Source organism: Crocodylus siamensis, chromosome 12 (assembly GCF_052110815.1).
Source record: "Crocodylus siamensis isolate JL-2025a chromosome 12, ASM5211081v1, whole genome shotgun sequence".
Taxonomy (NCBI): Eukaryota; Metazoa; Chordata; order Crocodylia; family Crocodylidae; genus Crocodylus; species Crocodylus siamensis.
In genome coordinates this window covers 19,962,385-19,977,845 of record NC_143406.1, presented here as the reverse complement: position 1 = coordinate 19,977,845, position 15,461 = coordinate 19,962,385, and the positions used below count along the sequence as shown (strand labels likewise).

Below are 15,461 nucleotides of genomic sequence, written 5' to 3'. Positions count from 1 at the left end.
GGCAGATGAAGATGGGAGAGAAGTGGCTAAGGCACACTAGTGCTTCAGAAATTTTGTATCTCTGCAGTGCATAGATCTCATACATTTCAATCACTGAGTGAGGAAGACACAGGCTCCCTTTCCCTTGTTTCTGCATTAGTAGCATTGAGGGACTGAATCTTTCCCCCTTGTGATACTCAGGATGGAATGTCTTCTGAGGCTGTGTAGGAAGTGCATGCTCTTGCCAAAGGCCTTCCCAAGCTAGCTCTCTCATGCTCTTCCTGGCAACAGAGGTGCATAGAACAGTTTCACCTGTGCTGCATGCCTTCTGAGAGACAGTGAGCAAGGTTGGACTGGAAAAGGCTGTATCAAGAGCAGACATTTCTGCCTGCTTTATGCTTACCAGCAGATTTAAAATTTTGAAAAGGGTGGGTGTGCAGGGAGTGCATATAGTGTGATATATCATCATATATAATACAGCATATTTTTCTCCAATTAAAAAAGAAGCTAGAGGATTTATTGATATGTTAGGGGCCTCGGACTATATTATTGATTTTGAGATAAAAGCAAAAACAAATGTAACTTTGTTGGAATGTGCATTAATTTTCTACACTATATATTGTGTATAAAAAACACAAACAACTTGGCCAGGATGTTGTTTCATTAGTCCTGTAGTGATTAAAATAAAAAATCTTTATTTCAGATTCATAAAGCAAAACCTAGCTTTCTTGAGTATCTGGAGAGTACATCCAGTACCTCACTGAAAGTTATTTCTACACCTGAGTTAATGTTCATCCAAGTGAACATTTCCACACCTGAGTTATTACTTTTAGCTAGAGTTAAAATAGTATGCAGAACTGTGATGTAGGAGCTATGTTACCAGGTACAGATAACAAAAATCAGAACTGCAGAAGAAAGGGTAGCTTGTTCAGTGGAGCATGGAGACCATTACAAAGGAGAGATGGTCATTAATATATGTGGAACAAAGAGTTTAGAAGGAATGATGAGCCAGGAAGTCAGTTGATTCCCTCAGAACTGCCTGAATAGATATGCTGCTTCCACTGCAATCCAGTTTATTTTGAACTGTAGGTGGACCAGAATTAAAAGGGGGATACAACTGCACCACTGGATCCACCCCTGCAGGTAGAAGTGCACGTTCATTTCACAGCCCTTCCCAGTCTAGCTGTGCACAAGGTGCATGGGGCAGATCCACCTGGCCCCTGTGTCAATGCCCACACTGTGGCACACCTGAGAGGGTCTCAGGGTGCTGGGGTACCCCAGCTGAGAACTACTGGTCTACTGTATGGGGCAGGCATACCCAGTATTGACTCTTCAACTGGCAGATTGACAGATCCCAAGTCCTGTGCTGGTAGACCAAGTCTGGGTTTTCATTAATATTTCTGCTATTCATTTTTCATGAATTAGTATTTTACAGCCCCTCTTCCTGAAAATACAGAGGGACAGCCTGTTCTAAAAGTTCTAGTGACTTTTGTGTCATTTGTAAGTACTTCTGAAAATGTTCTGCCTGCCTCTATCATTTAATTTCTAGCATGTGGGACTACTCAACAGAGGTTTGTGTGCAGCACAGAGAATTTCTAGGGGCATGGATTTTCTTCATTTATTCCCCTTCTGAAGACAGACTTTGATCACCCAGCATGTAGATATTCCTGTAGAACACTAAGGAAAGATATGAAGGAAGAGAAGGGAAATATCCGATGAACCATTTGGCTTGTGCATTCCCTGAGCAGCAGAGGGTTTAGGGTCACAGTGTGGTTACCAGCCAGGGCAAAGAATGGTTTGATGAAAGGAGATCAGATAAGTAGAAAAGAATAGAGGCAAACAATACTCTGAAGTGGAGGAATAAAAAGCTAAATTTGATATACTGGGGAAGGCCATTTGAAAGAGAGGTAAGTATAGTGATGCTGAAAAGAAAGAGCAGCAGAATTCTCTCCCATAATTTAGATTTCAGTGTAGAGAGAGGATGAGGGAGAACTCAGAGGTCTGTTGCCTGTGTTACAGTTTTACTGATGGGGAGGAGGGTGAGATAGAGAGTGAGCAGAGATGGGTAAGGAAATTAGGAGTCTTAGCTTTGTTGAGTTTGAGTTGATGACATGACAGGTACATTTAATTCAGCCTCATGACTTCTCCCTCTGTCTTCATGGGGTCAGTCAGTTGCATCCACATTTTACAGAGGAAGAAACAGAGTCATGGACAGATCAAAGCCCAAACCAGAAAGTTAATTTAGGCACTTCAGTAAGACCTGATTTATGGATGTCCTCTTGATATATAGCCCTGTCTAATGTCAGTGGGAGCCACAGGGAAATTTGGTCACAAATGTGAATGTGTGAGAGGGTTTCTGCAGCCTAACAAACTTAGAAATGCTAGTACTCCTTCCCAAGGGCCAAATGCAAGTTACCAGCAGCAGAGGGGTTCTTGTATTGCAGCCACAGGCTTTTCCTTGAGGCTATGTTTTTTCTCTCCCTATCCTGGGAGGCTCCCTCCTTTCAGCTGTATTTTCTTTGCAGCAGACAGGTGCGGTTTCAGAGGATTCAAACTCTGCCCATTCATGGGCATCGGGCAGGCAGAAGGCCTCTGAGAAATCAGCAGTCATTGCCCAGATCGTTCTTCAGGTACCAGTAGCATTCAGTGTGAAGCCCACCCAATGCATGTGTGTGCAAGGGCTGCTGTGAATTGTGCACGGATGCTAGCCTTGCCATGCACTGTGCCACCTTCCACAAAGAGCCTGGAGCTGGGCAGGATGCTGACAAGTGCTCAACATGGGGGACTGTAATATGAACATCTAACAAAAAAAGATGGTCATGCTTATTAAGTATATCAGCAATTATAACTAGCATGATATTAACTAATGAGTCATTGGTCTGCCTGCCTCCCTCTCTTCTCCCTCCCTCCTATCAGCCTCCTGGCCACTTCCACAACAGGAATGTCTCCCACAGGAACTGCCAAGTGCTACAAATTTCCAAGTACACAGTACATTTCTTCAGCCTGCCTTTAACACTGCTGTTATACAGCGTGACCCATACAAACAGGAGACCATGAAAAGTCCCAAAAAGTTCTCGTGGAGTGCAAGGTGAAAGAGAACAAGCCACATGGAAGTGATACCATTTACTTCACATAAGGTGCTCAGGTACTCTGGTGAATAGAACAGGATATCTACCATCCCACCATCAGAGCTATTACTTTACTCAAAAAATGATTTCTTTTAAAGGTGTTTGCCACAGCTCCTCAGGAGAAGGAGGAAGGAGGTCTGTCTCTCCTCAGTGCCAGGGCACATCTTATACTAATACCAATGGATTTTATTCTCCATTTTTTGCTGTGTGATAGACCACTAAAATTACATTGTTTGATTCCATCACAGTTTATATAGGATCAGTGGGCCAAAAAAAGGAAACAGGTTTTAAGATGGAGTTTGATATATTTATGAATGAGACTCTGGTGTGGTGCATGCGATAGCTGGGCCTTGACAGGATGGCCCAGCAGGTCTGTTACACTCCTGTGTCCTGTGTTACTGTGCTAGGCCATAGCCTCATACCAGCAATAATGTTCACCTGGTATCTGAGCCCCATGATAGGATTAAGATATGATTTCTTTTGTTTAACTACTTGTGCCAGTGCATCATGAAATCCTTGCAAGAACTGATGATGTTCCTGAGACTGAGGTAGTGCTGTGTGGCTTCCACGGCTATGTAGATGACATTTGATTCAATTTAGGCTTTTCTGACAGCCATGGTGAACAAGGGGATGTCTTAGGTTCCAGCTGGATGAATTCATGTAACTGACCCACCCAGCTCTGGATTTGGTGTTTGCTCTAGGGTTAGGAGTTAGGAGGGTGGAAATTTTGCCTTTGTAGTGGATCATTCACAGCCATAATTGAAACTTGCTCTGATTGATAAGTGGGGTCTCACACCTGCAATTACAGGTGACCCTCGCCATTCATGGGGGATATGTTTTCATGATCCCCATGAATGGCAAAATCCGCAAATAAGGCACTGCATTTATGAACACAGTTTGCGTTCATGAATGCGGTGCCCTCAGCAGCTGTGGGGCGGGGCACAGCTCCGGTGGCAGTGGCGGGAGCCTGGTGATGGGAGCACAGCGGCAGCAAGCACGGAGCTCCCAAGGAGCTCCTGTAAGTGTATAAAGTGTATTTAAAATGCAGGTTTGGCATTCACAAATATTTGAAACTGTGAATGCCAAATCCATGAATAGCGAGGGTTTCCTGTACATCAAGGGAGTCCCTCTCGGAGATCATCCTCCAAAGCTTATGAAAGGTTTTTACTAGATAATTTGATTATGGGACTCTGCCTGAAAACAGCTGTCATTTTTGTTTTGCCATCTGCTGTGCCAGGTTGTGTCCCAGACCAGCTGATGGATGTATCCCAAACCTCAGGGTCAGGCCCCTGCTGCTTCTGGGGTGCAGCAGCTTGAAAACTGGCTCTTTGAATCCCCCTTAGGGGATTTCTGGTGCTCATGTGTCACATTCCTTTGTCCTGACTCATGGGGTATGTCTACAAGCATGGAGGAAGAAAACCCTTATGGAGGTCTGTACTTCTTGCAGACTGCACCATGACCTAGGGCATAGCAGCATGAAATGCACGCCCTGGGAAACCCCCTATAGGGAGACAAGTGTAGAGGGGGGAGCTCTCATAGGGGTTCCACACTACATGCTTGCAGAATGCACCCTGACTGCATGCCTCAAGAATCTTCCTTCAGGGTGATCTCTTAGGTGCATAGGATTTAGGGCCCCGATGTCCTGGGAGCATGTTTTCTGAGCAGTAGAAGAGCATGGGTAACTCTGGGCTGCCTGTGTTTTCTCTCCATAAAACAGATGTCTGCCACAAAAAAGAGGCACAAATGTTTGCCGTCTATTGTCATTGCCACAATTTGGGGCATTTGTAGCATGACAAGTGTCATGGACATCTATTTGCTTGGCCTTTGTGCAACCCTAAAAAATTTGTGGCATTACAAAGGCGAAGTATATTCCCTTCTCTCAGTAAATGGGCCAGATAGTAGGGCTGTGTGAAGCTTTGGTTGCTGATTCAGTTAGGAGGAGATTCAGCCCAATTCGGCAGCGAATCTGAATCAAATCAGGAGACCCATTAATATCTCCTAATCGAATCGGAAGCCTCCAATTAGATTCGGAGAGATATGATGATTTGGACATAGACACAGCTTTATATGTTTTTTCCACATACCTCAAGGTACCAGGTGGCTCATGAACACTGAGATGGTGGGACGGATGGAGGATCCCATGGGAGTGCAGGGGGGGTCCCCAGCGCGCTCAGTTGTGGACCCAGAAGTGGACTAGAAGCACTTCCGGTTCACTTCTGGGTCCACCACGGAGTGCACAGGGGACCCCTCCTCCTTCCCCCCAGCTCAATAACTCGTGCCTCCTGGGTTTTGTTGGGGGGGGCATCCAGGGTCCCCCTACAGCTGACTGCTGAGCCAGGGAGGGACAGGGGGGAGTCCCCCGCATGATCATTGGCAGACCCAAAAGTGGACCAGAACTACTTCTGGTTCACTTCCAGGTCTGCCACCGAGCACACGGGATGACCCCCCTGCGCTTCTGTGGGACGCTGCATCTGCCCCATCATCTCAGCATTCATGAGACATGCCTGGTACCTCGAGGTACGTAGAAAAAACATATAAACCTGAGTCTATGGCCGAATTACTGCTTCTCCGAATCAGAATCAAATCTTCAGATTCAGATTCAGCCAGATCAAATTGGGACAGTGATCCAAATCAGCGAATCGAATCACTGTCCCCCGAATCAGGCTGAATCCGAATTGAATATGGCCCGCTTTGCATATCCCTACTGGGGATGTAGGCTTTTCTTTCACTGGTCACTCTGCTACACAAATGTCAAATGACAAATGAAGGGGTATGGCAGGTGTCTACAGCCCTATTTACAGATATGTAGAGAACAATTTCACAAAATGCCATAAAGATTGTTTGACATCTTATGTTGAGGCTGTGCATGAGGCCTCATTTTGTATTGCCTCTGCATCTGCTGATCACCAGTGGGTGTGGAGATTTGTGTCATGCAACAGAGAGTTAGGTGACAGATCCTTTGTCTTCTCTTTACTGTCAGTGAAACCATAGGTAGCACTTAATTCTGGTTGTTTCGACTTGAATGCTGCTTTTAGTTGTTCAGATTCAGAATGGACTATTCACGTCTGAAGGAAGAGAACAGTATTCTGAGGGAACAACTGCAATGCGTTCTTTCTCTTAAAATTTGGCCTCTGTAGCTCACTGAGGTGCTGGAAGAATTATAAGTTTTGGCTGCTCAGGCCAGCTAAGGTATATGATAAAGACCATTATTGATGGAATTTGTCTGTCAATAATGGAGATGGTGCTGGTATTAGAGTACAGTTCACAGTGTGAGGTCTGTTTGGATAACTAAATGACAGAGGCAGAATAGGTGTTTTCAAACTGTTTTATCAGAAGTGCAGCAGATGTAGAATTAAGTATTTCCTTCCATTCTTTTGTCAATTCAAGGTTGACTGTGTGTTGCAGTGTGGTCATGTGGGGTTACATCTGAAGCCCCATGTGCCAGTTTGGAAACTGGAGCCAGTGCTAAAGGTATCTGTTTGCTTGGGGAATTGAATACTTTATGATAACACATGGCACCAGGGCTCTTTAATCTGCCCTAGCTGCCAGTTAGCATCCAGATAAACTCTGAGAAGTTTATTTTAACTTATAAAACCCAAGTGACCTATATGTGAGCCACCTCTCTTCTTAGACTGTACTGCTGGAATAGAAGCACTAGTGTTGAAACCATTATGGGATAACAGGGGAGTTTTGTAACAGTAGAATTCACTCTTCTTTGATTAAAAAAAGGCCTATGGACACAAGACTTATCTGCTTTGGATATTTGGGGACAAACAGAAAGGGGGAGGTTGGAGGTGAACGGGTGTTGGTTTACAGCTGGACTAGGTTAGCAAGAGATGCTGCAAGGCCTTCAATCAGATGTGTCTTTACTCTTTACACAATGGCAGGGTACCTATGCTGTTTGGCTGGTACTTTTTAATTATTTTATAAATTAAAATAAATAAAACAGGATTGGCTCCCTTTTCAATAGTAAGGCATAATTCACACTAACACAATCCTGCATCCCCTGCCTAACTTAATTCTATTTCCTACTAACACTAATGGTATATACTTTATCTTGATGCTTGGGTATAGTTCCATTAACAATAGTAAGTAATGTTCCTCCGTTGAGGTCAATAATAGAGTCTGAATTCCCTTTCAGTAAAAGCATACTCTTCCCACATACACAGTAAAAACAAATGAGGTCTAGCCATGTACTTCACATTGTAATACTGACATCCAGTGAATTGTTGATGGCAACACTCATGATGTCATGCTTCCATGTGTGCAGCTGGATGGGGTTGAGGGAGGGGGATTTTTCTTCAAACATTCCAGGCATAGCTGGGTACACTATGGGTTGCTATGACTGTTTGCCTTCTAAAACAAGTGTTGGCCACTGCTGGAGGAAAGGCTTGGTGAATTAGTGATAAATTCTACTTCTCTAGGATGGTTTACAGCCCACTGTATGTCAGCATTCCATGTGGGCTGTGATGTTCCTGATTTCGTTCTTTTCTGGCTTCCTCCTGACTTTTTCTTTGGAATTCAGATGACCTTCAGTAATGACTTAACAGCTCTGTCAGATGAATACTATTGTGCTCCCATTAGAAGCCTCATATTGACCTAGCAGCCTGTCAAACTGCATCACTGCACTGCACTGCTTTGTGTTCCTAATCCAGGGGTTGGCAACCTACAGCCTGTAAACTGGATCTTGCCCATAGCACCTTAGGGAATCAGCATGACACTTTAGCTGGGGCAGCAGGGGAGGCATCCCTGGATTCCTACCACTGCATTCAAGTTTAATACCTCTAGATTCAAGTTTAGTCCCTCTGTTGCAGCAAGGGCAACAGAGGAGGCATCTCAGGATCCCACCGTCTGCCTTGTTCCATATTTCCTCTTCAGTATCTGCTAACTTCCAGGGGGTGTAGAGATTTGTGTCCTTGCCAGTCCCTGTTCTAGTGAGTCTCATCTGTCCAGAGCAGGTAGCTTTGGGCTATGATGACTTATAATTGAGATATATAGTGCTAGAAACCCAACATTGAGCTCCAGTGCTCAATTTTGACTAAGTATCAAGCTGGAAGCCCTGAGGAAGGAGAGACATTGTTTAGGGGATAATGGGAAAATACAATCCAGCCACATACTAGGGAAAACTTTCTTAAATTATAAATGTTTAGGAGAACTAAACCAAGGAATATGGCCCATCACTGGGAATTAAGGCTGGACAAAGAATGACAATGTTTTCTTTGAAATTTTTATGAAGAAACAGAAAATCTTCTATTATATAATTTTTTTTCTGCTAATTTTTTTCAGTTTTTGGAGGGGAGTAAAACCAAAGAAAACAAATATTTTTCTGACTCTACTTCCCCATTTTTCCTCTTTTTGTTATCAGAAAAAAAACCTAGAAAAACAACACAAAATTTTACCAAGTGGAAATTTTCGGTAAAATTTTTATTTTTGTTGAAAAGACTCCCCTGTTACAGTATTTTACTAAACCTTTTTGACCAACTTTCCTTAAAGCCAGACTGAAAATACCCTTTGGTGTGTACTGTAGGGAAAAATCCTGCTTGGTCTCAGTGTTTGGGGTGACCTAGAGTTGATCTAGTTGGGATTTAATCTCTCCAATTTGTATGATTCATGCAAACCAAACCTTCCCTGTGCTTTGTTTGTGTCTTTTAGGGGCACAGCAGATTGGTTTGGGGTAAGCAAGGATAGTGATGCCACTCAAAAATGGCAAAGGAAAAGTCTTCGCCACTGCAGCCTGCGATATGGGAAGCTGAAACCTCAAGTCATCCGGGAAATGGATCTGCCCAGCCAGGATAATATCTCCCTGACCAGCACAGAGACCCCTCCTCCTCTCTATGTTGGACCATGTCAAATTGGCATGCAGAAGGCAAGTCCTGTATGACAGCAGCCAGTGCCAATGCATGCAACTTATTACCTTTCACGTTATATGCAAAGAAGAATTTGTCTTCTTTTTCTTGCTGATGGATACTAAGCCCACTTTTGGATCCATGCTTCCTGAGTACTTCATATGGCTGTTTATAAGGCAGTAAAGAGATCAAGCATAGAAAAAGTATTGCAATATTCAAGTGGAAAATGTGTTCTCTTTAAAAGGGCATGTCTCTAAATTTCAGATCTACAGGGTATGTCTACACAATATGCTTAACTGTGCATTGGCATATGCACTTGCACATGCTTACTAAGCAGTAAACCTACCTAATCCCGAGTAAATTTTCTACCTGCAAATGCAAGTAGCAATTTACTCAAGATTAGTAACAGTGCAGCAGCATTCATGTAGATGCTTGACTGGGAACAAAAACTGTTCCCAGTAAGCAGTCCACCGGGGGCGGGAGATAGCTTTCTGCCCCCAAGAGCTGTCTGCTGCCAGGGTGAGCTCTGCCACAGGAGCCTGGGCAGGGACTATGTCCCCCTGCACTGGCAGCAGGGAGCTCCAAACCCCCTCCTCCACCATCATGATCAGGGAATGGTGGCATGGGAGATCCTTATCTCCTAGCGCTGGCTCCGCAACTGTGGGGTGAGTGCTGGGAGCTCCCTGGTGGTGGGGGCCGGGGAGCCTGTTCTCCACTCTGCACTCACAGATCTGGGTGGGAAACAAGCTTCCCAGACTGTTTCTCCACCCTCCCCCCCCCCGCTGTGCATTCATGGAGCTGGGCAGGAAACAAGCCCCACAACCTGTCTCCCCCGACTCAGTGCCTACAGAGCTGGGTGGGGTACAAGTCCCTAGCCTTTTCCCTCCCCCAGCTCTGGGCTCACAAAGCTAAGTGTGGAACAAGCTGCCCAGCCTCTGCCCAGCATGCAGGGTGGGGGCTGGGAACTGTCCTGGTCATCCCCCTGCCCTGATCCACCAGTGGAGCTGCTAGCTGCCCCACCAGCAGATAAGGGCAGGGGCCTGGGACCTGTCCTTCCCCTGTAACTGTTTCCAAGTCCCCTGCCCCTGATCAGGAAGACAGGACCAGGAGCTCCCTGCTGCCGAAGCAGAGGGACATTGTCTCTTGCCCCGTGCTCCCTGCCAGCCCCTAGGTGGTGGCAGGTGCCCATTGCAGGGCTGCAGGAAATTTGCTGCAAAGAGCAGCAAATCTGCTCCCTAATCCCTGCGTGTGTTAATGGCTGCCTGAAAGCGCTTATTCCAGAGTAGTTTACATCAAAGTAAATTTAGGCCAGTTAAAATACATCTACATGTGCAATTAATTTGAAGCAATAAGCTGTGCAACAGTTTGAGCTGGAGTAAATTACTTCTAGGTGCAGCATCTACACATGCGCCTGGAGCAGGATCAATTTGATCTGGGGCAGAGCAGTTTATGCCAGGGACTCTCCTACCCCACTCTGCCTTGGACTCTGGGTGGTAGTGTTAGGCATCAGAGGGGCTAGCTAGGGCACAAGGATGCTGAAAGTGTAGAGCTGTATGGCTAGGTAGCATACCCCTGCTACCCTGGCCCTCTGCTGGCTGGGCTGACTAGGTGCAATTTACTAGGCCTGTGTGAGTAGGTAGCTATTCGATCCGGCTTCGGATCCAGCTGCTTCAGATGCCAGCAAACCAATCTGAAGCTCCGGACTAGGTTCCCGCTTCAATCTGGCCAAAGTGGCTCCAAAGCTTCAGAGCCACCTCAGAGATCAGGCCATAGGGTATAATGGGGAATCAATGAAATATTTATAACTTTGTTGTTTTTTGTCTTATTTGGATGAAACCTGCAGGGATGGTAGCCTCTGCTGGCAGCATGAAGCCTGCCAAGTTTCAAGAAGATTGGTGCAGGAGTTTGGGGGGGAACTGCACCCCAAATTCCTGAAAGCAAAACTCATGTCACGTGTATACGTTACACCACGGGGGGGTGAAAACTGCAGGGATGGTAGCCCCTGGTAAGGCCATGAAGCCTGCCAAGTTTCAAGAGGGTAGGTTCAGGGGTTTGGGGGGAACTGCACCTCAAGCTGCAGACAAGTAAAACTCATGACATGGGTGACACTGTGTGTTAAGGCGCAGCAGGGTGAAAGCTGCAGGGATGGTAGTCCCTGCTGTGGCCATGAAGCCTGCCAGCTGTCAAGGAGATTGGTGCAGGGCTTCTGGGTTCTGGAGCCCTGCACCCCTAGCTGCTAACAGGCAAAACTTGTGACATGGATGCTTGTGCATCTGACTGTCTCTGTCTTGGGGCAGTTGATTATTTGTATTGATTATTTTCTCTCCTTAGTCTGTGGTTTTGTAGGTGTTAATCCTTACTTATTAACTTGTTAACACCTAATTAACACCTACAAAACCACAGACTAAGGAGAGGAAATAATCAATACAGAAAATCAACTGCCCCAAGACCGAGATCTTCTTGAAACTTGGCAGACTTTATGGCCTCAGCAGGGGCCATAACCCCTGCAGTTTTCACCCCCCTGTGACATAACACGTATGCGCGACATGAGTTTTGCTTTCAGGAATTTGGGGTGCAGCTCCCCCCAAACCCCTGCACTGATCTTCTTGAAACTTGGCAGGCTTTGTGGCCTCACTAGGGGCTACCATGCCTGTAGTTTTCACCCCCCTATGGTGTAACACATACACATGACATGAGTTTTGCTTTCAGGAATTTGGGGTACAGTTGCCCCTGAACCCCTGCACTGATACACTTGAAACTTGGCAGGTGTTATGCTGCCAGCAGAGGCTACTGCTCCTGCAATTTTCATCCAAATAAGACAAAAAACAACAAAGTTATAAATATTTCATTGATTCCCCATTATACCCTATGGCCGGATCTCCGAGGCGGCTCTGAAGCTTTTCCAAAGCAGCTCGGAAGCTCCAAACCACTTTGGAAAGGCTAAGGAAGCCTAAAAACACTTCAATCCAGACATGCTGCTTTGGACACTATAGCTTCTCTGGATCTGAAGCACAGTCCGAAGCCTCTCATAGCCCTACAATTTACGCCTGTGGTCAGCATCTAAATGTACATTTAATCTTAGTTAATTATTCTGCTGTAAGATTACTCATGAAATTACTCACAAACTCTCATACCCAGAACAGTACTATCTTATGGTGGTGTTAATTAGTTGACCGCAGCCTAATACTCTTGAACGTGTAGACAGTGGGCGTGTCTACACGAGATGATACACGAGATCTACACATGCATATGCTTACTGTGCAGTAAACCTTGCTACTTGTGAGTAAATTTGCTCCCTGCAAATACAAATAGCAAATTTACTTTTGATTAGCAATGGCACAGTAGCTCTTGTGTAGATGCCTGACTAGGAGCAAATCTGCTCCCAATCACCTGGCCACCAGGGGGTGGGAGATTGCTTCCTTCCCCCAGGAGCTGCCTGCTGCCGAGAAAAGCCCCCAGCCCTGAGGTTGCCGTCAGGGAGTCGGGGCTGGGAGATCCTTATCTGCCAGCACCAGCCCCAGGACCACAGAGTTGGCACTGGGAGATAAGGGTCTCCCAGTGCCGGCCCTGCTATTGTGTAGCTGGTGCTGAGAGCTTGTGGGGGCTGGGGAGCCTGTTCCCTGCCCAGATGTATGATCACAGAGCTGGGTGGGAAACAGGCTGGGAAGCTTGTTCCTTGCTCAGCTCCCCAGCCTTTTCCCTACCCAGCTCTGTGCTCACAGAGACCCTTACCTATCTCACACTGTTTCCTTTAATGTCTATCAAGATCTGAGTTGTGAAACCACATCCTCTTGAAGCTTGCTTACTGACAGGAATTACATATAGGTCACAAAATTATGTCTTCAGAGATGCACAAAATAGCTAATTAATTAAGTCAGAGCACAGCTAGCCCTGTTTATATTACACTATAAGTTGGGAAATAGTATGAAAAAAAATATGGATTATATAAATCAATGGTACGGCTTAATCGGGTTGCCATGCACAGCACTCAAAAAAGAGAAAGCACAGTTAGAAGTGCAGAGGCCAGAGGCAGTGATTGGACAAGCTCCTTCATATGTTATATGGGTATTCTGGTGAATTCACTGCCACTGGATTTTGTTGAGGATGAGAACCGAAGAAGAACCAAAGAAGAATTAGACATTTTTATGAATAGTAAGAACATTCAGAGTTATAATAGTAAATATTAACAAAAATTTTGGAAGGAATATGGGGTTTAAAGTAGTGTCAGGGATAAAAGTATGCCTTTCACAGGTATGAATTATTCCATATACAGGTTTTCTTATGTCTCACTAAAGTCTCAGCTACTAGCCAGTTTAACAGACAAAATTCTGGGCTTTATGGACATCTTGTCTGACCCAGTCTGGCCATTACTATGTTTTGGTGTGTATTAGGTAAAGGAGAAAAGGACCCAAAAGTGAGGCATAGGCCTAGGCATGCATACAGGACTTTTTGACTGAGGTCCTCTTGTTAACTGCAGATTATAGATCCTTTGGCACGAGGACGAGCATTTCGTATGGCTGATGATAATGATGGCTGCAGCATGCCTCATACACCTATCACTCCAGGTGCCACATCACTGTGCTCCTTTACCAGCTCACGGTCTGGATTCAATCGGTTACCACGACGGCGGAAGAGAGAATCAGTTGCCAAAATGAGCTTCCGAGCAGCAGCAGCTTTAATGAAGGTACCACCTGTACAAAAGGAGATTCCTGTGGGGGCTAATGAAGGGACAATACAGGCGGTTAATGTGGGGCCATGGTAAGGGGGCCCTGGTGACGATACAGCTTATTGTGAGTGAGGATTCCTGGGGGGACAGGGAATCATGGAAACTGCACTGGTGAAGGTACATTTTGTGAGAGGAGGGTGTTTGGCAGAGTGTATGGTGAAGGTGCTGTGTAAGGATTGCTGGGGTGGAGAAAGGGATAAAATTGAACCCTACTATGTAATTCTTTAGGAAATCACTTTATACATTTTAATTATGTCTTCTGCATGCATCTAGAAGGAAAGAGAGGCAAGATAAATTGGAATAGATCTGTGGTCTATATAAATGAGCCCACAATTTATCTAAGTTTATTCAAAACTGACAAACTCAAATATTCTATATAAAACTTAGTTAAGTTCTCATTTGAGTAGCTGTTTAAAAAGGCTGGATTCAGACTGCATGACTGTTCTTTGATAATCTAATGACTGATGTATGTATTTTGGACCTTCAAATGTGTTGAAGTTCTTCCATTCTACAGTTGATGGTGATGATTATGTTCATTACTGGAAGTGCAACGTCTTGATTTGGGCCTAGAACATAACGTCTTGCAAGGACTTTGAAATCCCAGTCAGCAAGGATTCCACAGCCGTGGCAGCAAGTACCGTATTTATCTGAATTCAAGGTGACCCTGAATTTAATATGACACCCCAGTAATTAGATTCTATACAGGGAACATCTCTCTCTATTTTTTTATAATTTTCCATATATAGAATCTAATTGTTGGAGGGTCATCTTAAATTCTTCCCCACCACCACTATCAGGAAAAGCAGTGGTAGGGAGGACAGACAGTGGGGATGAGGCAGCAGGGGAGGCAGTAGACAGGCAGGTGGTAAGGCAGGTGGTATGGAAGCAATGAGGAGCAGGCAGTGGGGTGGGGGGAGGGGGCAAGTAGTGGGTGGGAAAGCAGCTTCCCCCCCTGCACTTAGGACTGAACAATCCCATGCACCACTATAAGCTGGAGGCTGACTGGTTGGGCAACAGCTCTGCAGAAAAGGACCTGGGAGTTACAGTGAACAAGAATCTGAATATGAGCTAGCAGTGTGCCCCTGTTGCCAAGAAGGCTAATGGCATACTGGGCTGCATTGGTAGGTGTATTGCCAGTAGGTCAAGGGAAGTAATTATTCCCCTCTATTAAAGCACTGGTGAGGCCACATCTGGAGTACTGTATTTAATTTTGGACCTCTCGCTACAAAAGGGATGTGGACAAATGGGAGAGAGTCCAGCGGAAGGTGACAAAGGTGGTGAGGGGGCTGGGGCATGACTTATGAGGAAAGACTGGGGGAACTGGGCTTATTTAGTTTAGAGAAGAGGAGACTGAAAGGAGACTTAATAGCAGTCTTCAACTACCTGAAGGGGGGTTCGAAAGAGGATGGAGCTAGACTTTTTTCAGTGGTGGCAAATGACAGAACAAGGAGCAAGTGTCTCAAGTTGCAGCAAGGGAAGTTTAAGTTAGATATTAGAAAGAATTAACTCAGTAGGAGTGTAGTAAAACACTGAAGCAGGCTTCCCAGAGAGGTGGTAGAAGCTCCATCCTTGGAGCTTTTCAAAGCCTGGCTGGACAAAGCTTTGGTTGGGGATGACCCTGCTTTGAGCAGGGGGTTGGACTGGATGACCTCCTGAAGTCCCTTCCAACCCTAACTTTTTATGATTCTATGATTCTACTGGCTATCCCCTCCTCCCCACTTGACCCACTGTGCCTGCCCCACAACAGCTTCAGGCCCCCACCCCTTTCTTCCCCCTTCTCCC

General features: G+C 45.5%; 1 protein-coding gene across 14 annotated transcripts in view; it reads left to right on the top strand.

Moving 5' to 3' along the window:
• The window catches only part of RHBDF1 (rhomboid 5 homolog 1), a 207,345-nt gene that overhangs the window by 134,295 nt on the left and 57,589 nt on the right, over positions 1 to 15,461 (top strand). For 12 of the 14 annotated variants that reach the window (XM_090024290.1, XM_090024288.1, XM_090024287.1 and 9 more), the window contains 3 exons: positions 2,505 to 2,609; positions 8,760 to 8,973; positions 13,431 to 13,637. In XM_090024290.1, the coding sequence (XP_089880416.1) occupies positions 2,505 to 2,609; positions 8,760 to 8,973; positions 13,431 to 13,637 (526 nt within the window). The remainder of the gene's footprint in view (positions 1 to 2,504; positions 2,610 to 8,759; positions 8,974 to 13,430; positions 13,638 to 15,461) is intronic. The other 2 variants (XM_090024283.1, XM_090024284.1) reach the window with 2 other exon arrangements.